This window comes from Heloderma suspectum, chromosome 3 (assembly GCF_057233095.1).
Source record: "Heloderma suspectum isolate Gila_16-S chromosome 3, 16-S_ref, whole genome shotgun sequence".
In the NCBI taxonomy this organism is placed as follows: Eukaryota; Metazoa; Chordata; class Lepidosauria; order Squamata; family Helodermatidae; genus Heloderma; species Heloderma suspectum.
The window spans coordinates 136,859,997-136,887,392 of NC_139460.1; the positions used below are offsets into that span (position 1 = coordinate 136,859,997).

Sequence of the window (27,396 nt, forward strand, 5' to 3'; positions counted from 1 at the left end):
AATTCTAAATGCCATCAATGTGACGGAAAGAGGAGCTAAAAAAACTTTATATATTTGCAGAGGGCACTGGTTGGGTTCTTGCTGTAAGAAGGTACCCGAGACTTTCTCCTGACTCATACTTTGTTTCTTCTTCAAAAAATGTTATATCACTTGCAAATACATTTCAATCTCTAGGCCTTTTGAAGGCTTCTGCATTGCCTGCATTTCACGTCTTGTTCAGATCTGATTGCACAGGTACTTTGTCAGGGAAAGGTAAAATTTCATACTGGAAAGCATTCACTACAGTAACTGAAGACACCCTTCTTGCTTTGAACTCACTAGGAATTCAAGACACAATCCCAGACATAATACTGGATAAATTGGAAGCATTCATTTGCCAGATCTATCAGCCAAGAACCAGGATAACTACTCCTGCAGAGTAACGTTGGTCCATGTTTTCTAGGAAACAGAGAAATCAGGAAAAATTAGCACCTACACAAAGTGCTTTTACACCTGCAATGAATAGGGTTAACTACCAAGCTATGATTTGGAACCAAGATGACCAAGCACGCCCAACAATTCCATCTCCTGTTGAACATGGATGAAGGATGGATATCTCCCATTTGCTGTGATATGCCATGCGTACTAGAGTCAATCCTAAGGTTGATCAGATGTTAATGTGTAAAGAAAAGATGCTTCCCACCCTGCAAATGCTTAGCCAACAACCTACTGTGTACAGACACGTATGAGTGTGGAGGAAATGATGACCTGTGTAATAATGATTCTCACATTGGACCGAACCTCTCAGGTTCTGATAATGAAGATGATGGTGACTATGTTGACTAAAGCCTGTTAGGATATGCAGTGTGTGAGCAGTTATCTTATGTCACAGTAATGACTAAAAGTTCCAAAACACAACAGTGAATGTCTTTATACAGCTGATAACACTGCAATTATATTGCCTATTACTATCAACATAAAACTGTCACCTATTAAACTTATACCTATTAAAATACTTACCTAATATGTATTAAATATGCCATTTCACCACATATACAAAATAAATTCCAATAGGAATTTTTTGTTCTAGCTTTATTACCTGCGTAACACCCAAAACTAAGATATACATAGGGTTGATATTATACATACACAAATATCTCAAAAATTATTCACTTTTGAGTTAAAGTTCTAATGATCAAATTTCTAGTTCTGTGAAATGCCTATAAAATGAGACCTTATACATTAAAATCCATCCTCTATTTACAGAGATATTGAAGATTTTGTGAATTCTGATGGCGGCCATCTTGATAACATCCACAAAACTACATGCCACACAGTGTAGAGTTACACCATGGAAATTATGTATCTGAAGGTAGTTTCTCATCAAATCAAACCAACCGCATATTTTTTTCAATAATTCTGCCACAAAATTACAATTGCGTCCCTACTATACAATTTATTTTCTTCTTCTCCCCCTTGAAGACTTGCCCCTCGCTTTTTTGCCCTCAAAAACAGGTCTGGCTGTCACCATAGGCATTTCCTCCTCTGCACTGGAGCTACTATGCCCTGCTTCATCCTGCGAGGGTTCAAGCACCGTGTTGGTTTCATGACTTCCTGTGTCAGCTTTGACCGCCTTTGCGGTTCTCCTTCTTTTGCACCCATCTGAGGCTTCCTTCTCCGAATCTTCAGCAGATGACTCGCTGGATGCCTCCGAGAGCTGAACCTCCCCTATGAAACCTCCCCCTAAAGAACTCTGCTCTTTAGCAGGTGGGCTCTGCTTCCTTTTGCCCTGCCGGCTCTGGATTCCATCCATGCCTCGCTCTGCACCTTGCCCAGGATCCTTCCCTTTCCTCTGTCTAATTTCTTCCTCTATGACTGTAGTTGCCTCCAGGACTTCGCTTTCCTCTTCTTCCTTCTCTTTCCTCCTCATACAAGTCACAGCCCTGCGCAGCCTTTGACTCTTGATGGCTTGCTTCTCTGCTTGTGCTAATCGGAAGAAGGAGTCAATCCGGAGTTGAGTCTACAAAGGAAACAAGAGCATCCCCACAAGAGATGTTAGGGGAATTACAAGGTACTCTTACTTGCAATGAGACAAGTGGGATCTGCAAGACGATGTTACACTATGTCCTCATACAGTATGGGATACTAATAAGCTGTAAAGGCTCAAGCAGGCTAATTCACTTGGGCCCCTTAGTTTCCCATTTCTCTTTCCCAACTGACTCTCCACATTCTGTGGCTCCAGGTGACCACTGGGCATGTTCGTTCCTTCTTGGGCTGTTGGGGAATGGGTATGCCATCTTTTGGACTTCTTAGTTTTTAAAGGGTTTTTGTATTTCTGAAACCTCGGGGTTCCCCCAGATGTGCCTCTTCCTTCTCAGTGGCCTTGCTTTGGCTCCATCTCTTCTGGCACAGGGGCATAGAGTTCGCTATGAAAGGAAGTGCTAAAAGCCCTATATGGCCTGGGTGCATAAAGGCACACAAGTCCCTCTACAACTGAGAACTCCAGGAAAGACCTTTTTCTTTCAGGATGCCACCCCTCTCGGAATGGCTGTGTGGCCAGATTCCCAGTGATTCTGCTGTGAAACAAGATGTGCGCTCCCTGCAGGCTTTGTATCTCAGCACAATCATTGGGAACCCGGTGGTGACAGGGGCCGTGGCAGGGGATGCACAGGGGGCAGGGTCACACGTGGCCCACAGGCCTTGTATTACCCACTCATGCAGCAGGGGCTTTTTATTAGTGGCACCTCTGTTGTGGCTCCCTAGAGCCTGATGCTGCAAAGTTTTAGTAGCCTCATGAAGATCTATTTATTCAGACTACCTTCGGGGGAGTCACTATTTCCTGTGGACTGCTTTTGTTTGTGTTGTCATTATAGATTAAAAATATTGTATTTGCTGGGCTGTATTTTTACATGATTGTTTCAATTGTTATTTTCCTGTAAGCCTTTTTGTGTTTGTTTTGAAAAAGAGGAGTTATAAATAATCAGTAAAAATACGCAAACAGCTAAACAGCAACTAGTGAGGATTTCATGCTGTGTTTGAATAGGCTGGGGGAAGCAGGTTGGAATGGCCAAAGGTCATTCCAACAAAGACATACAACAAAGACATGGAAATACATGTACTTTTTGATGTAGGTGGTATTTGCATGGATTTAGCCATCACCAGATGGAAATGAGTGTCAGGTTCCTTCGACCTCTCCCTCTGCAATCAACACACTGCAGGAAAGGCTTCAGGCTCACTACAAATGCAGGTTCTAGGAAACTCTCAGACTGCAATGAAACCGCTAATCCACACATCTACAAATATCAATAGAGGAGCCGCAGTGGAAGTTAGAGAATTTGCCAGCAGTCTGGGCAAGAACTTCTTGTCCAGACTAGCTTTGCAGGGATGCCCCTCCCTTAGTGGGGCTCCCTCCTATGTAGGCTTTCACAAGTGGCCAACCTGGTGGAGCGTCTGGGCTCCGCCTGTAAGTTTTCCCACTTCGCTCTGTGACAGACCCTCAAGTCATGCCCCTTGCTCTCCTCCTCCTCTTCCGAACCTTAGTATCTCATGGTGGAGAAAAAGGGGGGGGGGCTTCAGGCTGAGCCATCTGGGTATCAAGGTCTTGGGAAGAAAGTCTTGCCATATCTGAGCTGATTAGGGAGGGTGCCTCCCACTGTTCTGGCAGTTTCCATTCTGAATCTGAGCTGCCAGACATCTCCACATGCTCAGATTCATTCCCGACAATGAGTTTCTCTTTCTGTGGTTATCTCTTCTGCAATTTCTAACCGGCTACTACATGAAGCAAGCCTGATGTTTTGGAGATGCTTACTGGTCCTGGATTTCTGTCTATACACAACATTTACAGTTGAATATGAGATCAGTGCTGGTCTTTCAGTTCCAAACTATCGTGAATACAAAGTAAGCCACTTGACAAAATATCTATGGGACCACAACCAACCCCAAAGGCTACCCACCAAAAACAAACCTAGTGAACCCAACCTGATTAGAACAACATCATAGATCCTCAAAGGGGATCACAGGAGTCAAACATAGCACAGAAGCCAGGAATTTGTGGCAACCCTGAACTGGAGTATGGCGCCGCCTGTGGCAAAAAGAATCCCTGATCTCTCCCATGCCACATGCTGCCTGTTTCCTAGCTCAGCAGGGGCAAAACCACACCAAGGCACGGGGGCCACATTTGAATTGCAGTGAGCACGAGAGACACACCCTCCTTTGATCTTAGACTGGAGTTGTGGCACAGGTGCTACTCCAGTTCTTTCCAGAAGGTGGAAGATTCATCTTATAAATAGCGCATCACTCATTTGTCAGTGATTATTGTAATAGATCTGTTCTGCAACCCTGGAACACACAGCTGAATTCTCATGGGTGATTGTATTTTGAGTCTGGCCTTATTTTTTCATGGAGTTTTGAGTCATCATCTGCTTTCTTGACTCTCAGTGATGCTACTTTTTCACAGAGATGCAACTCTCAATATATATTTGCATATACATCCGGTTGGAGCCATGGCGTCTGGCAGTGACTTGCGGAGTTCCGCAGGTTGCTTATCTCAAACAGCGGGGAAAAGGTTGAGAAACCTTTTTCTCTTCCCCTGGAATTAAAAGGGGAAGCTTACAGTACCATCTGGAAGAAATCTTGGAAGAACAGCTGCTTCTGTGAAGAAACAGAGGGGCTGAAATCTAAGAATAGACGCTGGAGTGTCATCTACTGAATGCTGTTTGAATCTCCTAAGCAATTCGGAGATACAAGGACAAACGGCTCCAAATAGTATTTCTGAATTTAAACTACCAGCAATATCTGAGGACCTGTAAGTAAATCTGCCTAAGTGTTTGCTTTTTTGTTTCTGCAATTATACTTGCTTGTTGTGCTTTGGAAAGTGGAGGATGGCAGTACCAAAGGAAAAAAGGCTTGGGAATGCCACCTACCTCCCCAATTGCTCCCTCAGCAAAGGTTTTTAGAAATGCCGGAGATGAAGAGGAGTTGCTTGCTTTGATAAAAACGATGTCTTCTCAGCTACCAGAGCAGTCAAAGAAACTTGAAACAATTCAGGACTCAATTACTGCCCTTCAGGGGGCTGTGGATTTAATTAATATCTCTTTTCAAAAGATGGAAGCGAAGGTTAACGATCTTAAGATCAGGATGAAATGGCTATGAAAGTGTCTCACAATGTTTTGTCTGCTCGAATCTCTCAACTGGAGGCCTTCACACGCAGAGCGAATCTACGTGTCCTTGGTATTAAAGAAGTGGCTACTGATATAGGCTTGGCTGAATTTATGGATAAACTTTTGCATGAGCTATTTGCTTTACCATCTGATTTTTTACTTGATAATGAGCATGCATATCATGTTCCTGATTCAAGACGTGGCACTAAAGGGACTTTTAGGACTGTTATTGTTCAATTTTCACAAGTCTCCACAAAAAATTACCTTATGCATCTGGCAAGAGAACGAGGTGAGCTCCGGTGGGGACCAGCAAATGACAAGATTATGCTATTTCATGATTATATTCAAGAAATCGCTGACAGAAGAAGGCAATTCACCAAGGCAAGACATTTAGCAAAGCAAATTAACCTGCAATATCGTATTAAATATCCAGCTACATTTTGTATTCTTTCTGAAGGCCAGATGAAAAGATTTTTGGATCCTGATGCTGCAGAAGCATTTTTAATTGGTATTAAAACTAAATTAAGGGAACCAACTCTCTCAGCCTCCAGAGTTGGAACTTAGCCATTTTTACTGTTCTTTTGAAGTATTGTTGGGGCTTTAGCTGATAAGATTTCTAGGCAATATGCCAAAATAAATGTTTGCATTTCTTTTCTTTCTCTTCTTTTTATGTTATACTGTAATAAAGTGCATATTTGTGTGTATGTGTGTGTGTATACACATATAAATATATCTTTAGATATATTACTTAAAATATACAAATGAGTTGTTCCTGTTTTTATCCTTTTCTTAAACTTCTTTTTTAAGATAATGCAACCACCTTTTATTAGTATTATTATTAACATCATTATGGGATTATTATTATTATTCCTTGTTGGCAAAACGGTTGTTTATTAATACGCGTTAACTGAATGCCAATTTATGGCCAATGGAAATGGATTGTTTGCTTCTATTTCTGTGCTTTAAGGTTGTTTGGATATTTGGTTTGTTCTTATTGAGGTTTAATATAATTCTGTTCTTTCTTTCTTTCTTTCTCTCTCTCTCTCTCTCTCCCTTCTTTTGCTATCCTCCTTTTCTTTTTATTAGAATATTGTAATGCTGGAAACTGAAGATTCTGATTATATTGTTGGTAGTGTTTATTTCATTTATAAAAATAAAATTCTATATATATATTTGCATATGATTATTTAATTATAGGATCCCTATTTGGGGGATATGTAGCCTGCTATCTGATGAGCATGAGTACATCTCTTACCAAGTTGCATTGTATGCGACTGCAGCAAAGAAAATTAGAGCTAGATCTTTGAATGAGATGGTGGTAGAGCAGAAGGAGGATTCAATGATCTGATAGGGCCAACCTTGTGAAGAACTTTAGTAAGTTTCAAGGTCTTTTTAAAACTTCGGCATCTTTAAATTGCAAGTATAATTCTATCTTATTTTAATTTCAGTGTTTTTATTTGGCAGAGATTTCACTGTCAGATTTTGTGAGTAATTTCAGTAAGATTCAAGGTGTCTCCAAAGTGCGAAGGTTTTAAGGTGTATTTCTAAATGCAAATGGTTTGAAAGGAAAGGTATAATTTTTCCAATTTTTTTTATTTGTATTTGTGTACTACCCTGATGGATGTCTTCATGTTTTGTTCTCCTGCAATGGCTAAAAGCAATGAATATCCGATGATGATAGCCAACCTCATCGTTCAGTTCAAGTCACATTTATATGGGTAGGTAGTCTTGTGGTGTTACAGCAAGATTACTTTGGATGCTTCACCGCCACCAAAACCACCGCCAGAGATACACATGCTTGTGCTTCAGTCATACCTGCTGAGCATTCATCTGTTTGAGGACAGGCAATAGGACGTCATCTGTTTTTAACTTAGTCCAGCCAAAGTGACTCTGGCAAAATGTGCAAGCAGTTAAGGGTCACTCACAAGGGGGAAAAATGAAAGAAAATCCAAGCATGAATGAAAGTTCCTTAAAACAGCATAGTAAGCGGGTGGTAGGAAGGATTTATAATCCACATCTTACAAATCTCTAACTAAGAGTTATGTGGAGCAGCAGGATGAGTATTTAAAACAGAAACATGGTAAGAATTACTAAAGCTTTTTATGCGACACCAAGATATTCTTCTTTTGGTTTGTTTTAAAACAGACCTTGCAGCACTTCTAAATGTAAATACTTTGCAGTTCTCTTTTATCTGGACAACTATTGCATGACACCAGTCGTTAATGACTGTTTTTTTATAACAAATACAAGCCAAATACTATCTATAATAGACCGTGCTTTCACATTTTAGCTTCACCTAGCACAGAAATTCTGTGTGTCAAGCAAGCACACAAGTGGTACACTGATTAACTGCTTTTAAAGGTCACTTTTGTTTTGAGAGATTTCTATCCCCTGCTCACCACAAAATTAATTTACCAACTATATGAACCGTGCTCTTTCATGCAAAAAAGGGAGCAAGGCAGTACCCAATTGGTGTACAGTTCACCTATACAACAATTTCTACTGGAGCAGCTGTCCTTTTAGAACTATAGCTTCTCCAAGGAAGAAAGAAACAGAGGGGGAAAAGGATATTCTCTGATCTGTTCCAAGTCAGGACTTCCCCAAATGAATGATCCCTTTGACTCATCGACCACAGGATGCAGATAAGCTTTTGCTACCGCAGCATTTGGGAAACCAGGTGCAAGCTGCAACTGCCGCAATTTTTTCTTCACTTTAGTATCATATGGGTTGGGCCGTGTTTTCTTGCTCTTCTGAGCCTCAGCCCACCATTCCCTGAAAAAAAGCAGAATACATTTTTAAAAAACATCTCTCACACATACAGGAGCAGCCCTGCTGGACCAGACCAAGGGTCCATCTCATCTAGCATTCTGTTCCCACAGTAGTCAACTAGGTGTCTTTGGGAAACCCATAAGCAGGACAAGAGCAAAACAGCACCCTCCTGCTCATGTTCCCCAACAACTAAAGCTGGATAACAGAACTTCTGAGAATGGAGGTCATACATAGACATCCTGACTAGAGTGTACTAAGTACAAGAAAAATACCCAGCTCTGTGATTGCTTACATGTCTGTGTTTGCAGAAGCCAGACATCCTGGTTCATAATGCTTCAAACTAGGAGAACACACATGCACACACACACACACACACACACACACACCAGAAAGACAGGAATCAATGGCCCACAAGGAAAATTCCTTACATAAGTTTGAAGAGAGGCTCCATTCCTCGTCCAGGGAATTCGTTCAAGATCTCCATTGCTGTTACATAACCAACATTAGGAATGCCTTCTGTGTAATCACTACCAAGTAGATAGGCCAAATTAATTAACTTGTTCCGATCCAAGCCTGAAGGAAAGAATCAGTAAAGCATCTGTGATAGGAATTCACATAGGTGCTCAGTGTCCTCTCTCATCATGGGCCCAAGTAAAGAGACTCTGGCTGGATTCGCACGATCATTTTGACCCACGGTGGCTTAAATAAGCCATTGTGGTTTGTGGAACGTGTTGGGTGCCCATTCCATAACCCAACCCTTCTCAGTGGTGGTCCCCCCATTTATGGAATGATCTCCCCGATGAGGCCCGCCTGGCGCCAACATTGTCACCTTTTCAGCATGAGGTTAAAACTGCCCTCTTCTCTCAGGCATTTGGCAGCATATAACAAGCTTTTTTATCAGGTTCTGGATAATGAAAGGACATAAAAAGTAGGGCTGTGCATGGATGCCCCACTCCATTTTGGATGCCGCTTCCAATCTTCCAAGGCTGCCCTGCTCTGCTTCGGACTGATCCGGACCCCATCAGCTTTGACTCAGACCCGAATCCAAAGTGAGATTCGGACATCCAAATAACTTGTTTGGGCCATTTCCCCACTTGAGTTGCATGGGAAAACAAAACGGCCATAACTTCTTCAGATTTTATGATTACATACATGAAATTTGGGGAATTCTCAGCCCCCCTGGGGTGCATGCACCCCACTTTGGAGACCACTGCTCTAGCTTCTAATCCTCTCCTCTCCAGTAACACCACCTCTCTCTCAATGAGCAAACGGAGACTGACTCACAGCAAAGCTCACTACCTCTTCCTCCTCCTCCTCCTCCTCCGCTGCCCTTCTCCCCTCCTTCCTCATCTTCTGCCCCTCCCGGTGGCTGGCTCTCTCTCAAATTGATATATTTGGCACCTCCACATCCTCTCCTGTTCCCCCCTCCTCCCCCTCCACATGATCTTTCAGAAGTTTATACATTTTGGAGCCAGCCTGACTGGGCTACTCAGAAAGCATAAGAAGAGCTCCGAATATACAAGGTGGACTGAGGTGGCTTGTAGCTGACCCACTTCGGGGAGCCTTGGTACTGATCTGCTTCAAAGCAAGACAAGGCACCTCCAAATCAGCCTGCTTCACCTCGTTATTCAGGCTACAGACCGAAGTGGCGCACAGCTCTAGTAAAAAGGCTGTACATATTCGACAGACCACTGGTAACAATTGACTTGTATTTATAGAAAAGTATGCCCCACTGCATGGCCTGAAATTCTTCTACCCTATCAATAGGAAAAGCTAGTTTGAATTTTGTTGCTGCAACAGGCCCAAAATGCAGGCTGATAAGCACTAGTCATAGGAACTTGACAGATTTTAAGCCTGTTCTGACTAAGTGCTGCCACTACAGTTCTTTCTAGCTACCACTGCTATTTTGAACAGACCCAATTCATTCCCAAACTTGGAAGCAAATCATCAATCCTTGAACACTAAATCGCAATGCCCAGTCTGAATCCAGAGTTCAATAACAGCAGCCACAAAGATCAAACTAGTCATAAGTCATCTCTAGACAGTGAATTAACAGCACATATCTAAGCATGTCTACTCCAAAGTCAGTCCCACTGAATTCAGTGGCACTTACCTCAGGCGCAATCTTATATATGTATAGACAGAAAAAATTCCTACAACGTTGTAGGACATCTTTCTCTCTAAACATGCATAGGGTTGCACCCTAAGTCACCAATTTGATGGTCCTCAAAACAAAGAAACAAAGAGATCTGAACAAAATCTATTTGCGTATCTACTATTGATTGTGAAATCAATACCCTAGCAAAACATTGACATTATAATGACCCAATTTCTGTTTAAATGAGGTAATATATGTTTGAAAAAGTATAGAGGAATTCAAGATCCAAAGCTTCCACACAAACAAGGTTTGGGGCCTTACCTAGCTGATTCTGGAAGTCCACAAACTGGTAATATTCCACATACTTGTTTTGACTGAAGAAGTTTTTATACACATGCCGTCCTCCAAACAACCAAATATCGCTGTCATCTGTGATTGTCCCAGAGGTTTGATCAGTGAGGTCCAAAACAGCACACTGAGCCTCTGCTTCCATAGGGGCCTCAATGTACGGAATGCCAAAGAGGCGCAGAAGTTCCTGTAGAGAATGGAAAACAGTATCTGAACCCAGAGCTATTCTCATACAGCAGCCCTTTTCCGAAATGCAACAGGAAGTAGAGAGGAGTTCAGGAAGGAAACACAAGCAAATCTCTTAAACTCATCTGCTCAGGTAACAGCTATCCATTACTGCAATCACTGGAAAAAGTTCAACAGAGGTATGACAATTCACTTGAGCATGTCCTACAGGTAGTATAATTCAACTGATAGCCTGGGAATGCTTACAATTTACAAATGATGCCAAAGAGAGAGGTTCCTGGTAGCTGAAGCATTCTTAAGAGACAGTACCAATTTAATCCTATGTATGTCCACTCAGAAGGAAGTCCCACTGGATTCAATGAGATTTACTGCAGGGGAAGTATGTATAGATTGCAGTCTAAGTGGATAGATTAAATGCAGCCTCAATTTTACTTTACTTAAAAATCAAAACTACATATGCCTATTGACTGTGTGAGCCATGCAAATTAATCTTCTGCAGAGAGATGTTTCTCATGCACATCCTCCAAGTATGATTCTGCAATATTTGCAGTTATGTGATATGTCATTTAACCTTGGCTTTACACTAGATGGACAGGTTATATTTTTTCTCACTTTCTATGAAAATCATACGAGGGCTTTCCCATTTTCTTTCTTCCCAAATGCAAATCCTGGCAGTACAATAAATGAATAGCTCGCTTTACTACGTTAATGCACTTTCTAGGGCTGTTACTAGGGATGCTGGAGAAATTCAAGACAGACTAAAATGAGCTCGGATTTCTAAGAATCCGACCTGCAGAATCTGCTGTCGAGCGACTTCCTCAGGCCGCACAGAGTCTGTGGACTTTAGGATGACTTTTTTACTTTCCCAAAATTTATACATATAAATTCGTAGGAAAAATACATAAGTTTCTGCTGGGGAAACGTTGAATGGAATGGGGGACAATAAAGTAAATGTTTACATACAAGGTAAATTATGTAAATACTTACATATTTGCATAGTTTTCTGCATGACGAAAAAAGAAAAATATTCACATTTGTTGTGGACGGACGACAGAACAAAAGGCACCTGACAATCCGTGAAACACAGACGGAGCGGATCTTACAGTCCGTACATCCCTGGCTGTTACTGAAAAGCTACATTCAAGCCATTGATATGCAACCCTTGCCTAAAACTGTTCTGCCAACAGCTTGATCCAAAATGATATGTTTAATCTGCAAAGTGGCAAAAGGAAACAAGTAGGCAATTTGCTACTTTTTATCATTGACATCCTTGTTTGTAGTTTCTTTCTCCAAGTCAGACAACGATAATATATGAAGAAAATTACTAATATGAGAAATTTAAGGTGGGGGCATAAGCAGCTCTTCATTAGCTATGATGTAATGTTGAAAGTTTCCTGTTTTTAACAAAAAGTATCTCAATTTTTTTCTCCTATGTTTGAAAATATCCATTTGTTGTGGTTGATTTTATAGGAAACTGGTTTCTTTTTAACACTCCTCTTCTTTCCTTAGACTTGCACCATGAAGAACACTGTTTTGAGCTAAAGAAATTCCCCCTTGATATAGTTTACTCTTCTTTTAATACAAGTATAGTCTATACATTAGCCTTGATAATTCACTGAAATTGATCATGCAACCATTACTCAAATAAGCCAAGGAAAATAGAACTTAAGTGTAGACAAACAACATTCTATCCCACCTCCACCCCCAACGCACACACTCACACAAACACCTTTCCCAACACAAGGAAAACAAGAGTTGTCCAATGTAAAGAGAGATGGGCTTTGGATTCAAATCCTGCTTCCACAGGTACTTGACTGAATATTCTTGCCCACATCCACACCTTTGTTTCCCCTTCTGTAAAATGGGAATCTCTGTAGGCCCTTGTGAACAAACAGGATGCATTATAAATGCATACCTGGCTTTCTAAAAACATCTGTCCTGTCACAGTGGCAGCAATACGTTCCTGCTGCCGTTTCTGAGCCTGAAGCGTGTTTTGTTCGATAGAAAGGTTCGTTTCCAAGTCTTCCAATTCCTCCTGCAAACATAAACCAAGATCAAAGCTTTATTTAGCACAAGGAACTGCACATCAAATTTTTGCACCCAGCAAGAAAATTTTTGCACCAAATTCTCTATTCCATAAACTAAGTAGAGGAACTCTGCCATAAACCTTGGAAGGGAAATTTGAGAAAGAACATTTTTCTGTTATGGATGCATGCCTTCGATCAACTGAATTTTGACTCTCGAGGTTTTAGTTAAAAAGAAAAGAACAAGTTTCTAATGCTCACGATCACAGGCAGAATCTGAAAACATGCAAACAAGACATCAGAAGGTGAAACTTGTGTCCGCATCTTCAGTCGCAGGGACATTATGGTCCCTATCCAAACTGACTGCAAATTCCTCCTTTTTGTCCTTAATTCCTTTCAAATCTCTGCACAAAGTTCCCTAATTGAACAGTAAAAGTTACGGGAAATTTGAATAGAATATTTTAAGAAAGCAGGCATCCCTGGTTCACGGAACACGGCCCTTCCCTTGTTCATTCAGTATAGATGACAGCAAAATAATTACCATACTAATATCTTGCCATTCATTAACTGCAGCATCCTCCTTGCCTTTGGTTTCGGCATCCTGTTGCACCGTCAGCTCTGTATCTTCACCAGTGTTTTCTGTTAGGCTCTCCACAGCAACTTTGGTCCCCCCTCTTATATCCGCTACATCTTCAGATACTGTTCCCTCCTCCTGTTCAGTGGAGGCAAGTGACTTCTCAAACGTTTCACCTTGAAGTTCACCAGTTAGTTCAGCATCCACTTCAATGAAGCTACCTGATCAATGTTTTTAAAAAAAGGAGGCAAGATTGGCTTCTTTGTCTTTGAAGTGGAATAGATCATCCCTGTTCAGGGTTTGTTTAATGAGAGCATTACCAGAGTAGAATTCTATCCATCAGAACCCTACACAAGTTGGAGAAGGAGAATACCTGGATGCAAATATCCTTTTTCTGTTGCATACTGAAGGTAAGAGTTACATCTGTTAACTCCACCCACTTTTGACTATGGCCTGCCCACTTTCCACTCTGGTCACACCTACTGCTGGAATGAGGATCCTGAAAGATTTTGCCACACCTGATGTTGACCTTGGCAGGAAAGTTTCCCTAGCCCTATTCTGCCAGGCAGAAGTAATCAACGAGTACTTGCAAAGAATTATGGGACAAACCTCAGAGAGCTTTTGGATACCCTTATATGATCTGTCCACTTTTGCCATTCAGAGATCAGATGCAAGGCCAAATTAGGTATGACGTTATTCACATCAATTGGCCTTGTGGGGTCATTTTTCTGTTACTGTATACTGCTACAGGTCCAGCCTATCCTTATTTCCTTCTGAACGAGCCAAGATTATTCTTAGTCCTTTCGTAGCTGCCATTTCAAGCTCACCGTTTTAATGTGCAAATGGAGGCTGAAGTATAGGGGAGAGGGAGCTCCAGTGTCCAAGCCGCAAGTGGGAAGAGTGCTGTCTAGGGGCCATGAAAAGGTTAAAGCAAAAGGCAAGGGGTGGGGGAGATGAGACGGGGATGTAGGAGGAAGCACAACATAAGCACAACAGTGATATTACAGTAGGATCAGAAAAGAATGCAGTGAACACTGTGTACTGCAGGCGGACCACATGCAGTGGTACAAAGAGAATGGAAAGCCTGATAGTTTTAGCACAGCTCCAATCTGCTACCCTCCAGATGTGTTGTACTACAACTCCCATCATCCCTAGCTAGCACAGCCATGTGTTAGCACATCTTTCTCACACAAACACATTTTTTGAAAGCCCACATACCATCAGAATCACTCTCTTCAGACTGTGATTGATGTACCATTCTGTCTTTGTTCAGACTTGCCGTTTCTGAAGCAAACAAAAGTTCATGTTGCATACTGGAACCCTTTTTTTCTGGCCGGTGAACCAATTTCTTTAAACGCTCAACTTTTCCATTTTTGGCAAGCTCTGCAAAATTTGAATCGGTTGGGGAGACTGACAGAGATGGAGGGGTCAAAGACCCGACCGGCTGCTGCAAGCCACTATTCGTATTCCAGACTTGCGCAGAATTCACATCTGTTTTGGAAGCCTGGGTTCCTTCACCTCTTTCATCCTTATCCACCCCAGAAGAAAGTCCTTTTGCCACAAAAGGGATGCACAGGCTTTCAGGTACACTCTGATCCTTTTCCAACATGAGTTCTCTTTGATGCAATTCATTTTCTTGGTTAATGATTCTATTTCTTGATTGTCCAAGAGATAAAAATTGAAGTTCTTTCCCACTGTGGTCTTCGGGGATCTCGTCCCCCTCATCTGGGCTACTGGCAAGAAGGTCCTTAACAGAAGGTCTTTCTCCTCGACTATCACCAGCACTAGCAGTAAGAGCTACTCTAACATCCTCTTCCTCCTCCTCACACAAAGCCTTCTGAGTAGCCCTCAGGGTTCTGGGGGAAACGTTGCCAGCATCTGCGCTAGGGCCAGACCCAGGTTTATCTGAATCAAGCCGATTTTTGTTTTCATCTTCCAGCTCCTCTTCTGAACTGCTTCCCACCATTGCAGCATGGATAGCAAGCACCGTTCTGGGAGAAGGAGGTGCCGGATAAGGACTGCTGCTTGATCCGGCCTTTATGTGATCACTTGGTGATGGCTTTGCATTAACCTGAGCCTTCTTAATATTCACACTAGGCTTTGAATCACCAGGCACTGCGGAAGAACAGCCTGCAGATGATGTCACCAGATCTCTGGAGGTATCTCCTTTGGACTGGATACCTGAAACAAGAAAGGGACCACCACTGATTATTGGTACATTATAACACAGGTTTGGTAAAGTAAAGAGAAAAACGATTAAAATTTACATACAAGCAAAGCTATGACAATTATTTATTAGTGTTTATATGATTTAGTTTTTAACCGCATCTTGTGCATTAAGGGTCACTCAATACCTTTAGGAAACTGGAGCATTATTGCAATACTACCTTTTATCAGGATATAGTGAGAGGTATCTTCAGACACAACCCTCCTGGTTTCCACTTCTTTCAAGAAACCCCCATCGTCTTCATACTGGCTCTGGATTTGGCCCGAGTGCTGTTCATTCATCTCCTTCTGCACTTTTTCTATGTGACGATTTAAGCTGCTTTTTTTAAGCAATCCCTTTAGCTGATATTGGGAGAAGTCACTGGATCCCTTTAATCAAAAAACAATAATTTACACATCAGCCTGGATAAGCTCACATTCCTGCATTTTCAGGGCAAATGCATTTACTGTGTAAGAGGAAAAGGAAATATGTCAACAATAAAGAGAGAATATTACATCCCTTTTTTAAAAAAGGGATTTTTTTCTTGTTTTGGGTATCATCAGCTATACCTATTACTTGGATGGATCCACTGAACATGTAAACACATTTCAAAACTTATCAACTGACTTTGGGATAGTTCCATCATAAGGTGGGATATTTCCTCCTCATATACCACAGGTTCTCATCATGGTGCCAGGCCACATTCCCGCACAGCAGGAGTGCTGAACCTCTTTCAGCCCAGGGGCTGAATTCTATTTTTGAGACGCTCTCAGGGGTCATATTCCAGGGGTAGGCAGGTCCAAAGACAAAAGGGGTGGGGCCCAAAATACCAGCACCTTTTAGCTTAAAGTTCTCAGTGCCAGTAACTAAGTTTTAGGAGAGGGGACGAACTGCATAAAAGCTAGGACACCACCAAACCATCGGTGGTTGGGGGAAAGGGGATGGGGCCAGTCAAGTGGTGTGTGGCAATCTGGGGAACCTTGGAGGACCAGATCGGGACCACAGGCAGGCCAGATTTGCCTGAGGTTCTGCAAACCTGCTGTATAGAGACACCGCACCAGAGAGGACCCAGCAAGGGGACATAGCTTCCGACAAGAACGGAAGTGAAGGCCTGCATTTGGGAAAGAAGCCTGGAGAGGAAAGAAGGCAAGATCTGGACACGGGGTCTAGTAGATATTGAATATTTCCATTTCCGGGCCCGATTCAAAGTGCTGGTATTCACATTCAAAGCCCTAAATGGCTTGGGCCCAGGTTATCTGAAGGATCACCTCCTCCCATATGTGCCTGCCTGAACCATAAGGTCATCCTCAGCAGTCCTTCTCTGGGAGCCCATGCCAAAGGAAGGGAGGCAGGTGACTACCAGGAAGAGGGCCTTTTCTGCTATGGCCCCCCAGTTGTGGAATGAGCTCCCTAGAGAGGCTCACCTGGCACCTACGTTGTACTCCTTCCAGCGCCAGGTGAAGACCTTTTTATTCTCCCAGTATTTTAGCATTTTAATTTCCTAGTCTTTTAGCTTTGGCATTTTAAATCTGTATTTTAAATATCTGCATTGCTGCTAGATTTTATTCTGATTGTACTGCTATACTGTGGTTTAAGCTTTCATATATTGTATTGTTTTATTCTGTACCTTGTGGTTTTAATTTTTGTGAACCGCCCAGAGAGCTTTGGCTATTGGGCTGTATAGAAATGAAATAAATAAATATTGAACTTTGCCCTAGGAGACTCGGTTACAAATCCCTGCTCAGCCAGAAACTCAAAATGGCCTTAGGCAAGCCACTTCATTTCTCAAATATAAAGAGGCTAAAAAAAAACCCACAACTCCCTCACAGGCTTTTCTCTTCATTGTACCATTTTAGCTCAATTCCTTTCATTTACATCACAATCTGTATACAGGTCTACTCGGAAATAAGTTGCATGGAATTCAATGAGGTTTATTCCCAAATATAGGATTGCTGCCTTGCTGTGGCGAAGGGGCTTGCGTAACTCAGTGAAGCCATAAGCTATGCCGGGCAGGGCCACCCAAGACGGACAAGTCATGGCGGAGAGTTCTGACAAAATGTGGTCCACTGGAGAAGGAAATGGCAACCCACTCCAGTATTCTTGCCAAGAAAACCCCATGGAACATATCACAAGGCTAAAAGAGATGACGCCGGAAGATGAGCCCCTCAGGTCGGAAGGTGTCCAATATACTACTGGGGAAGAGCAGAGGGTATTTCCTAGTAGTGCCAGAAAGAGTGAAGCGGCTGGGCCAAAGCCGAAAGGACACTCAGCTGTGGATGTGTCTGGTGGTGAAAAGAAAATCCGATACTGTAAAGAACAATATTGTTTAGGAACCTGGAATGTCAGATCAATGAATCAAGGGAAGCTGGAGGTGGTCAAACATGAGATGGCAAGATTGAACATCGACATCTTGGGAATCAGCGAACTAAAATGGACAGGCATGGGCGAATTTAATTCAGGTGACCATCATATCTACTACTGTGGGCAAGAATCCCTTAGAAGAAATGGAGTAGCACTCATAGTCAACAAAAGGGTGGGAAAAGCAGTACTGGGGTACAATCTCAAAAACGATAGAATGATCTCAGTATGAATCCAAGGCAAACCATTCAACATCACAGTAATTCAAGTCTATGCCCCAACCACTGAGGCTGAAGAAGCTGAGGTTGATCGGTCCTATGAAGACCTACAATACCTTCTAGAACTAACACCAAAAAAAGATGTCCTCTTCATCATAGGGGATTGGAATGCTAAAGTAGGAAGTCAAGAAATCACCGGGATAACAGGCAAGCATGGCCTTGGTGTACAAAATGAAGCAGGACAAAGGCTAATCGAGTTTTGCCAAGAGAACAGGATGCTCATAGCAAACACTCTTTTCCAACAGCACAAGAGGTGACTCTACACATGGACATCACCAGATGGTCAGTAGCAAAATCAGATTGATTATGTACTTTGCAGCCAAAGATGGAGAAGCTCTATACAGTCAGTCAAAACAAGACCTGGAGCTGACTGTGGCTCAGATCATGAGCTTCTTGTTGCAAAATTTCGGCTTAAATTGAAGAACATAAGAACATAACCACTAAACCGTTCAGGTATGACCTAAATCATATCCCTTATGAATATACAGTGGAGGTGAGGAATAGATTTAAGGGATTAGACCTGATAGACAGAGTGCCTGAGGAACTATGGACGGAGGTCCGTAACACTGTTCAGGAGGCAGCAACGAAATCCATCCCAAAGAAAAAGAAATGTAAGAAAACAAAGTGGCTATCTGATGAGGCTTTACAAGTAGCTGACGAAAGAAGGGAAGCAAAAAGCAAAGGAGAAAGGGGAAGATATATCCAAATGAATGCAGTGTTCCAGAGAACAGCAAGGAGAGACAAGAAGGCCTTGTTAAATGAACAATGCAAAGAAATCGAGGAAAACAATAGAATGGGAAAGACTAGAGATCTTTTCAAGAAAATCAGAGATCTCAAGGGAACATTTTGTGCAAAGACGGGCATGATAAAGGACAAAGAAGGCAGGGACCTAACAGAAGCAGATGAGATTAAGAAGAGGTGGAAAGAATACACAGAAGAACTATACAGGAAAGATCTGAATGTCCCTGATAGCCATGATAGTGCGGTCACTGAACTTGAGCCGGACATTCTCGAGAGTGAAGTCAAGTGGGCCTTAGGAAGCATTAGTAACAACAAAGCTAGCGGAGATGACAGTACTCCAGCCGAGCTATTTAAAATCCTAAAAGATGATGCTGTTAAAGTGCTGCACTCAATATGCCAACACATTTGGAACACTCAACAGTGGCCACAAGAATGGAAAAGGTCAGTTTACATTCCAATTCCAAAGAAGGGCAATGCCAAGGAGTGTTCAAACTACCACACAATTGCGCTCATTTCACATGCCAGCAAGGTGATGCTCAAAATCCTACAAGCTAGGCTTCAGCAGTATGCGAACCAAGAACTACCGGAAGTACAAGCTGGGTTCCAAAGAGGCAGAGGAACTAGAGATCAAATCACCAACATTCGCTGGATCATGGAGAAAGAAAAGAATTCCAGAAAAACGTTTATTTCCCTTACATTGACTACGCTAAAGCCTTTGATTGTGTGGATCACAACAAACTGTGGCAAATTCTTAAAGAGAAGGGAGTACCAGACCACCTTACCTGTCTCCTGAGAAACCTGTACGAGGGTCAAGAAGCAACAGTAAGAACCAGACATGGAACAACCAATTCGTTCAAAATTGGGAAAGGAGTACGACAAGTCTACATATTGTCGCCCTGCTTATTTAACTTATATGCAGAGTACATCATGCGAAACGCCGGGTTGGATGAATCACAGGTCAGAATTAAGATTGCCGGGAGAATTATCAACAACCTCAGATACGCAGACGATACCACCCTAATGGCAGAAAGCGAAGAGGATCTAAAGAGCCTCTTGTTGAGGGTGAAAGTAGAGAGTGCAAAAGCTGGCTTGAAACTCAACATTAAAAAAACTAAGATCATGGCATCTGGCCCCAGCACTTTCTGGCATATAGAAGGGGAAGAAACGGAAGCAGTGACAGATTTTATTTTCTTGGGCTCCAAGATCACCGCAGACGGTGACTGTAGCCATGAAATTAAAAGACGCTTGCTCCTTGGGAGGAAAGCTATGGCAAACCTAGACAGCATAGTAAGACGCAGAGACATCACCTTGCTGACAAAGGTCCGCATAATCAAAGCTATGTTTTTCCCAGTAGTAACGTATGGCTGTGAGAGCTGGACTATAAGGAAGACTGAGCGCCGAAGAATTGATGCTTTCGAACTGTGGTGCTGGAGAAGACTCTTACGAGTCCCCTGGACTGCAAGGAGGTCAAATCAGTCTATCCTAAAGGAAATCAACCCTGAGTGCTCATTGGAAGGACACATACTGAAGATGAAGCTCAAATATTTTGGCCACCAAATGCGAAGAGATAAGTCACTGGAAAAGACCCTGATGCTGGGAAGGATTGAAGGCAAAAGGAGAAGGGGACAGCAGAGGATGAGATGGCTAGATAGCATCATCGATGCAATGAATATGAACTTGAGCACACTCCGGGAGAGAGCGGAGGACAGGAAGGCCTGGCGTGCTATGGTCCATGGGGTCACGAAGAGTCGGACACGACTTAACGACTGAACAACAAATAGGATTGCAACATGAAAACCTGAACATGTGGAAGGACTCCTTATAGATAGGTCTTAGTGAAGGTCCTGAGAGAATTGGGAGACCATCAGAGTCTTTCTCTTCCCATATTCAAGCAGGTAATTAAGACACACTCATTTAAGCAGGACTTTGAGTGTTAGCAGCTCCTGCATTTGAAGCGCTCAGTCTATTCTCTTGCTGCGATAGGTTTGGCAATTTATATTCTATGGCTGTTTTAAATTGCAATGTTATTGGTTCTGATGGTTTCGGTAATGTTTTGGATATGCTGTTAGCCACTTTGAATATAGTTTTATAGAACAGCAGCACAGAAAACTAGTAAATAAGAAAAGGATATTATGGAGAAAGACACAGTTGTGCAAGTATGATCCTAAAAAATGAACTGGCAAAACCGAATGGTATTCTTAGCCCATAGGAAATTTTTGTCAATGTCAGCTCCAAAGACAGTATGATGTGGAGCCAGGAAGGCAAAACTGTGCAGTTTGACTGGTAGTAAAATGGAAGTGAAAACACCAAGGGTTGTATCCAATGTCAGTCTAACTTATGTCCCATTCATTTAAATGGGTCTGTTCTAAGTAAGATCAACACTGAATGAAGCCTCAAGAGATGAAACATGATGTAAGTTTGCCCTCTGTCACAAGGGGCCTTGGTTCTCAAGCTCTAACAGGAATCACAATGTTCTGCTGTCAGAATCCCATTGGGAGTGTATACACAGAGAATTATTCCCCTGATGTCCTCACATGAACACTTGTCCTGACAACAGAGGGTTTCCTAAGAGGGAGGGATTCGCCAGTGCAGCAACGTTCTCTTCTGCTGGCTTGGAAAACCAAGGGAAGGCCTATGCATTACCTCAGGCATTGCCTCAAATACGGTTCTTCTTCTTTTCGTGAATTCCTTCATGTCTGTGAGGATCTCATGCTTTACTTCAGGGGGCAGGCTCAGGAAATCTTCTGATTCAACATCCACAGAGTGAGGGTTTTCAAACAGTTCTTCCTATGCAAATTGTATAAGGCAGCACACAAAATTTGGGGGCTTTGTGAGCTTAGTGGTTTGAAATCAACACAGTCCATGCAAAGGCATAAAAAGAAACACACACAAACACACATCTGAGACATCTGAAATTAATGTAATCTTTTTCTCTTCCTAATGGAATACCTGAGGATGCTCCAACTTCAGAGCACTAAACAACTACCAAAATGGGGGACTAGTGAACCTAGAGGGTGCAGTGTGTGCTGTATGCACATAAAACCACTTGGCAGCCCCCTGCAGGATCAGGAATGAGGCCAACTCATTTCAGCTTTTGCCCTCTTCACAATGTCAAATTATTTGTCCAATGCCCAACATTATCACCCCCCCGCCCCCCCAGATATGAAAGGCGGCCACACATTTATATGGGAGAAGGGTACACTTCGAGATGCCTGTGGGGTAAAGGCTGGAGCTGCTCCTGGTCCCCAGTCACCCCAACCACTGAAAACCAGACCTCCTCCTACCTGCATAGCCCTACCTGAGTAGTCCAATCCTGGTTTCTGTTTCTTGGGTGACGATACTTGATGGAATGTCGGGAATTGGTTACCCATATATATGGGGGGGGGGGAAACAACTTGCTACTTGCCAGCATAAGGGGGGGAAATATTGTTGAAAACGCTATGCTTGGTAGTAACTCAAACAAACTAATTTCTTTATCTGGAATGTCTTCCTTTCAGCTGGAATAACTTTCCTTTCGTGAAGTTGGACAGATGAGTTAGAAAAACACCTTTCAGAAATCACAATCAAGAATTCCTTTGGTTGCTACAGAAAAGAGAGTTTTCAAAATATATGACAATCACACATGGAAATTGGTCTCTTCCTTGACACTGTTTAGCATGCCGCTTGATTACGTATGGAGCCATGCAGGAAAGGCATATTACATTCATCATAATAGCTACAAGTGTCTCCAGCTTCTAACCCTCACCACTATGCTGCTCTTCAATAGGGAGCGGCTAGTATCTACACTTTACCCTATTTATGAGTTTCCCCAGATTGCCTGGCTTGTCATTGCTGGAAAGGAAGCCCTAGACTAAACAGGTCTTCGGTCTGATCCAGCAAGTCAATGATTGTGACATAAGAATAATACATAGCAGTATCCAAAATGCTTCAGATGTATTTTACCTCATGTAATTCTTCCAACAATCTTGTAAGATACATCACAGTTATTAACCTCATCTTACAGGGGAGGGGGAGGTGACAATGGCCTGTGACCACCAAGGTCAGAGGCAGCATGTCTCGAATGACCAGTCGAGGGGGAAGAATAGCGGGAGAAGGCTATTTGCCATCGTGTCCTCCTTGTGGGCATCCCATAGGAATCTGATTGACCGCTGTGGGAAAAGTGTGCTGGACTAGGATCAGGCCAAATGCCTCCCAGCAGGGCTCTGAGCAAATGCACACAGCAATGAAAAAAGGAACACTTAAGATCATTACCTGCAGGATCTTTTTCTGGGTCATTCTCTCCTCCCATTCCTTTTCATCTTCTTCTTCTGAGCTATGTCACAAAAGTAAAGGTGGTATCAACACATTTTCCATAAAAAGCAAGAGTATTTTGTCTATTGTTTTGAATGGTTATATATAAAAATGTGAACTCAACTTCTTTCACTCACCTATCTTTTTTATCTTCTTGTAAAGAAGGCAATACATAAATGTCATCTACTTCTTCTCTTCTTATTTCTGAAAGGCTAGGGAACTCAGCATTGCTGGGGGAAAAGAAGATGTACAAGATAAGCGAAGACTTCACATTTGGAGTTGAAAACACACACATGGAGGGGATGTTCTTGCCTCTTGCCTGCTAGAGCAGTTTTGATAGCTTGTCGTTTCAGGAAAGTTTTCAAAAGTTTCTCTGTAGTTTTCTTAGAGTCAGTGACTGCAACTTCTTTTCGTTGTCTTCGTTTAGTCTGCAGCAACATTGGTGAAATGTTTTGTATTACACAATTATGTTATTTTCCATAGGCTGCAAGCCTCTATTCACTTACCTGGGAGGAAGCCCCATTTAACTCAATGGGGCTTACCTCTAAGCATACATGCTTAGGATTGTGCCGTTCATTTCTTTCTCATTTCATATCAGGCAAGATTATGGTATTTCCAGTGGTCTCTCTTTTTAGAATATTTCTTGCATTAATGACCAATTACGTGTTAACCTAATTCTACAAGTGCGCCAGAGGTTCACTGGAGTAGATTTCATCATTAGGGAACAGGGCTCAATTTCTGTCTCAAAGACTTGCAGATCACTGCCTCCATTTCGCTGCACCTCCCTTTCTGCTCCAACTCTATACATATCTACACAGAAGTAAGCCCCGCTGCACTCAATGGGGCTTATTCCCAGATAATCCAGTATAGGATGGCAGCCTGAGGCTGCAATACTAGACTCACTTACCTGGGAGTAAGGCCCACTGAACTCAGCGGGACTTATTTCTGAGTAGACATGTTTAGGGCTGCACTATCAATGACAAATACAGTTCAGTATTTGGAAACGTTGTACAAAGCACATACCAAAGTTTGCCTCTTCAAAAGTGGTGCTTCCCCATCAAAAACAAAGACAGGACGGATCCGAAAGAACAGCAGCTTGCAGAGCCGGTGAAACAAAGTGAGGAGATGAGCATTGTGGATGGAATTCCCATGGTGGTCCCTCGCTCCTTTAACGGCTTGATTCAACCAAATGCTGATATCTTAGAAAAGCATTCATAGGAAGACAAGTGGAGAAGCCGAGACACACAAACAAGCAGCACATCTAAAGCACACAGGACTATTTGTCAGATTCACTTGCACCTCATGAGCAGTTTGAGAGACATACGAATGTTCTTTATTAGCTAAGAAAAGGCAATTCAACTGCTAAAGCTAATAATGCCATTGCAAACAATATATTGGCTGTTTGTCAGACCATTCTAACAGATACTCATGCAAACTGCCACTGATGATGTGTGTTTTTTATTGGGCCAGGGAAGTCTAATTTAACCATTATTATTATTATTATTATTGATATTCACTGTATAGGCCAAGGTCTGCAAAAGCAGTAGTATTCATTAACTGTGCAATCCTATTCAGAAGTACGACCTGTTAAGTTCAATGGCGCGTATTCTGAGGTAAGGAGGTACAGAATTGCAGCTTAAACAAATAACATTTCTTAGATGAATAGATGGCTGATGGAAGTTGGGAAGCCGATGCCTGCACCAACTTGACTGTTTGCAGGAAAAGCTTGGGCAATCTGCAGGCACAGCGGTAAGTGTGTGAGCTGCTACTCTACTCATAGAGCGGGCCTACTCTGTGAGGATACCTCTGCCAGTGGGTTTTGTGGGAAATGCCATTTGGGTGGTCAAACTAGCCAGGCATTTACATAGTTAGATTCCATTTTTAAGGATACCAACAGCAAGAATTTTTCCTTCCAGTGTTTCTGGGTTTATAGGTCTTCCAGAGCACTCCAGCAGTTTCCAAAGTCCTTGAACACCCATCTTTTATTAAGTAATTTAATGAAAAGTGAATCTGTTAGAGACAATAGAAATATGGGTGTATAAATGAACATTACTAGAAAAAAGCTGACTTAAGCGCATACCAAGGAGAACAATATTTAATTATAGCTACTTATTCTATTTATTATTTTCCTGCATCTACAAGCGCTCCACAAAGTATTTCGCTGAACACTAAGTAGCAGTTTATCAAAATCTGAGACAACACAGACACATAAAAGTTATCAAACCTATGATAACCAGTCAGAACAAAATTCAGCTGTACAGAGCAGACAGGGAAAATAGTTAATCACAGAAAACTTGACCAACTCCCATGGCCTAACCTTCTGGAGACCTAGCCCCTCTTAGTCCCAGCTGCACATTCTCTAAGCACCTGTAACACAGCCTTCCCCAACCTGGCATGCTCCAGATGTGCTGGACTACAACTCCCATCATCCTCCGCCAGCACAGTCATCCCCAGCATGACACTGGAGGGTACCAGTCTATGACCTGAACATATATACTTCCCCTGATCAGCCTTGCGTCCATCTCCCTCCCCACAACAGTGTGTGCTGTGGCAAATGTTGGACTGTAAGCTTTTCAGGGGCAGGGACCAGTCTTTTGCTATCGCTTGTAAAGTGCTATATACATTAACAGCACATCATCCACACCATCATCGTCATCATCTATAAAAAGACCTAATCCGGAAACGAGATCCTAGAGGGGGCAGCCTGCTGAGGCTTTTGATTGGAGGTGAGACCTCTCCCCGGAGTCTGCCATGGCCGAGGAAGAAACGATAGGGAACCCCCATTTGAGGCAAAGGCAGGCGAGGGAGCCAAAGACGGGTCCAACCGAAGGACTTAAAGTTGCGGAGGAAGGAAGGGCCCAATCGAGGCTGCATCAACGCGCCCTTACCTAACCTCCGCCATCGCCGGAACATGACGTCACTGGCCCTTGCACTCCTTCACACCAAGAGAGCCCGAGCATATCGCACGGCCTGCTGGGAGATGTAGTTCCCGGAGAGTGGCGTGGCTGCTGCGGTGGCTAAGCTTGCGCGCCTGCCGGAGAAGATTGGAGGCGTGGAGCGAGCGCGTCTCTCCGAGCACAAGCAGCAGTGCCACCCCCGTTCTTTCCCGCGCTGCTGCTAAATGAAGTTGTGCTTCCATTCCCTAGTTCCGCGCAGCATGCCTGGCTGCACCAAAGCTGCAATCCTATACCCGTTGACCTGGAAGTAAGCCCCACCGAACTCAGCATAACTTACTTGTGAGGGACATGTAAAGGATTACGCTGCTGGTTGAAAATACTCGCTATGCGCCCCAGCATAACCCCCCCCCCAAAAAAATTTGCAAATTACAGTCACGGCTGAGCCCGGATTTGGAAGGCGGGAGGATGGCTTTGGGCCCCCTTCTCCTTACGCTCCCAAGGGGCCCCTCCCCATTAAGAGTGGAAGGCTGCAGCCGGCACTATCTAGCGGACTAGCCGCTTTTCTAGCCATTCAGCAGGAAGAGCCGCCTCTGACCGCTCGCAGGCTTGCTTTTTCCCGTTTGGGGTGGGCGGCGGGAAGGCTCATCCCCAAGGGAAAAGGCAAGTGCGGTGCGTTTTCCCCCTCTCGGAAGGGGAGACGAGACATGGTTGGGGCTAGGGAGGATGCCCAGCAAGAGAGGAGGACCAGGAGGCAGCCGTGCTCCTGTCAGGCGCAGCCTCTTGCTGCACTTGCTCCCCAAGGGCGGCTTCGCTTGAGCCCGTCCTGCGCCAGAAGAGAGCCAGCAGGAGCACCCTCTCCGCTTGCCCGCTCTGCTCTTGGGAGACTTGGCCGTAGTACAGCCTCCCTGCCTTGGCGGGACAGGGTAAAAGGGAACGCTGTCTTCTGCCGCGGGGGCGCAGCGGAGCCCAAGCCAACCGCCCCACCCAGAGGGTGCGGGCAAGCGAGCCCGAGGAAGTGCTCCCACGTCGCACGAGGCCCAGGTCTTTCCTCGCGCGGCCCGAGGAGGAAGGCGAGGAGGCAGAGGCAGGAGCGGTTGCCTGCGCGCACTTGACTCCTTTTTGTCCGGTGCTGCCTGCTCTCCAAGTGGGAAATAGAGCGGGTTGCAGCACACGCAGGAGCACCGCCACCACGGAAAGCCCTCCCTCCCACAAGTAGCTGCGGCTGCTGCGCCTTAGCAGACGCTGGCCAGGGCTTCCAAGTTGGTGGAGGGCCTCCCAAGTTGGTGGTGGGGCTTCCCAAGGCACGAAAGGCCTCCACAGCAGCCAGGGACAGTTACAGACCCCCGGTGCCACCCGTTTCTAACCAACCCACAATCAAAATAGGCAAACAATCCCCCCAGCTCCGTCTTAAGCATGCTTCCTCGGAGGCACACCCCACTGATTTTCCTGGATGTTTATTCTGGTTTAAGAGCGTATAGAACTTCAGCGT

At 43.5% G+C, this 27,396-nt stretch overlaps 1 protein-coding gene across 2 annotated transcripts; it reads right to left on the reverse strand.

Annotated features, from left to right (window-relative positions):
• Nucleotides 1–886: 886 nt before the first annotated feature.
• Nucleotides 887–27,032, reverse strand: ERCC5 (ERCC excision repair 5, endonuclease). 2 transcript variants are annotated; one of them, XM_084844656.1, is made up of 16 exons: nt 25,899–27,032; nt 24,902–25,020; nt 24,034–24,209; nt 23,323–23,438; nt 23,148–23,240; nt 22,972–23,032; nt 21,364–21,507; nt 15,525–15,732; nt 14,356–15,318; nt 13,105–13,358; nt 12,455–12,574; nt 10,327–10,540; nt 8,336–8,480; nt 7,710–7,910; nt 6,954–7,038; nt 887–1,999 (listed from the first exon to the last, which is right to left on the reverse strand). In XM_084844656.1, the coding sequence occupies exons 2-16, from the start codon at nt 24,987–24,989 to the stop codon at nt 1,436–1,438; spliced, it is 3,432 nt and encodes a 1,143-aa protein (XP_084700782.1). In that variant the 5' UTR covers nt 24,990–25,020; nt 25,899–27,032; the 3' UTR covers nt 887–1,435. The 2 variants fall into 2 exon arrangements, with proteins under 2 accessions (XP_084700782.1, XP_084700783.1); XM_084844657.1 differs by lacking the exon at nt 887–1,999 and having other exon boundaries at nt 6,863–7,036; nt 7,708–7,910.
• Nucleotides 27,033–27,396: the final 364 nt, after the last annotated feature.

Excerpts from the sequence above, each read along its gene's own strand:
- ERCC5 (XM_084844656.1), bottom strand. The coding sequence starts at position 24,989 with ATGGGTGTTCAAGGACTTTGGAAACTGCTGGAGTGCTCTGGAAGACCT. Across the intron at positions 23,033-23,147 it reads CAAGAAGATAAAAAAGATAG|CTCAGAAGAAGAAGATGAAA; the intron begins GTGAGTGAAAGA and ends TTTGTGACATAG. Across the intron at positions 2,000-6,953 it reads AACAGATGAATGCTCAGCAG|ACTCAACTCCGGATTGACTC; the intron begins GTATGACTGAAG and ends TTTCCTTTGTAG.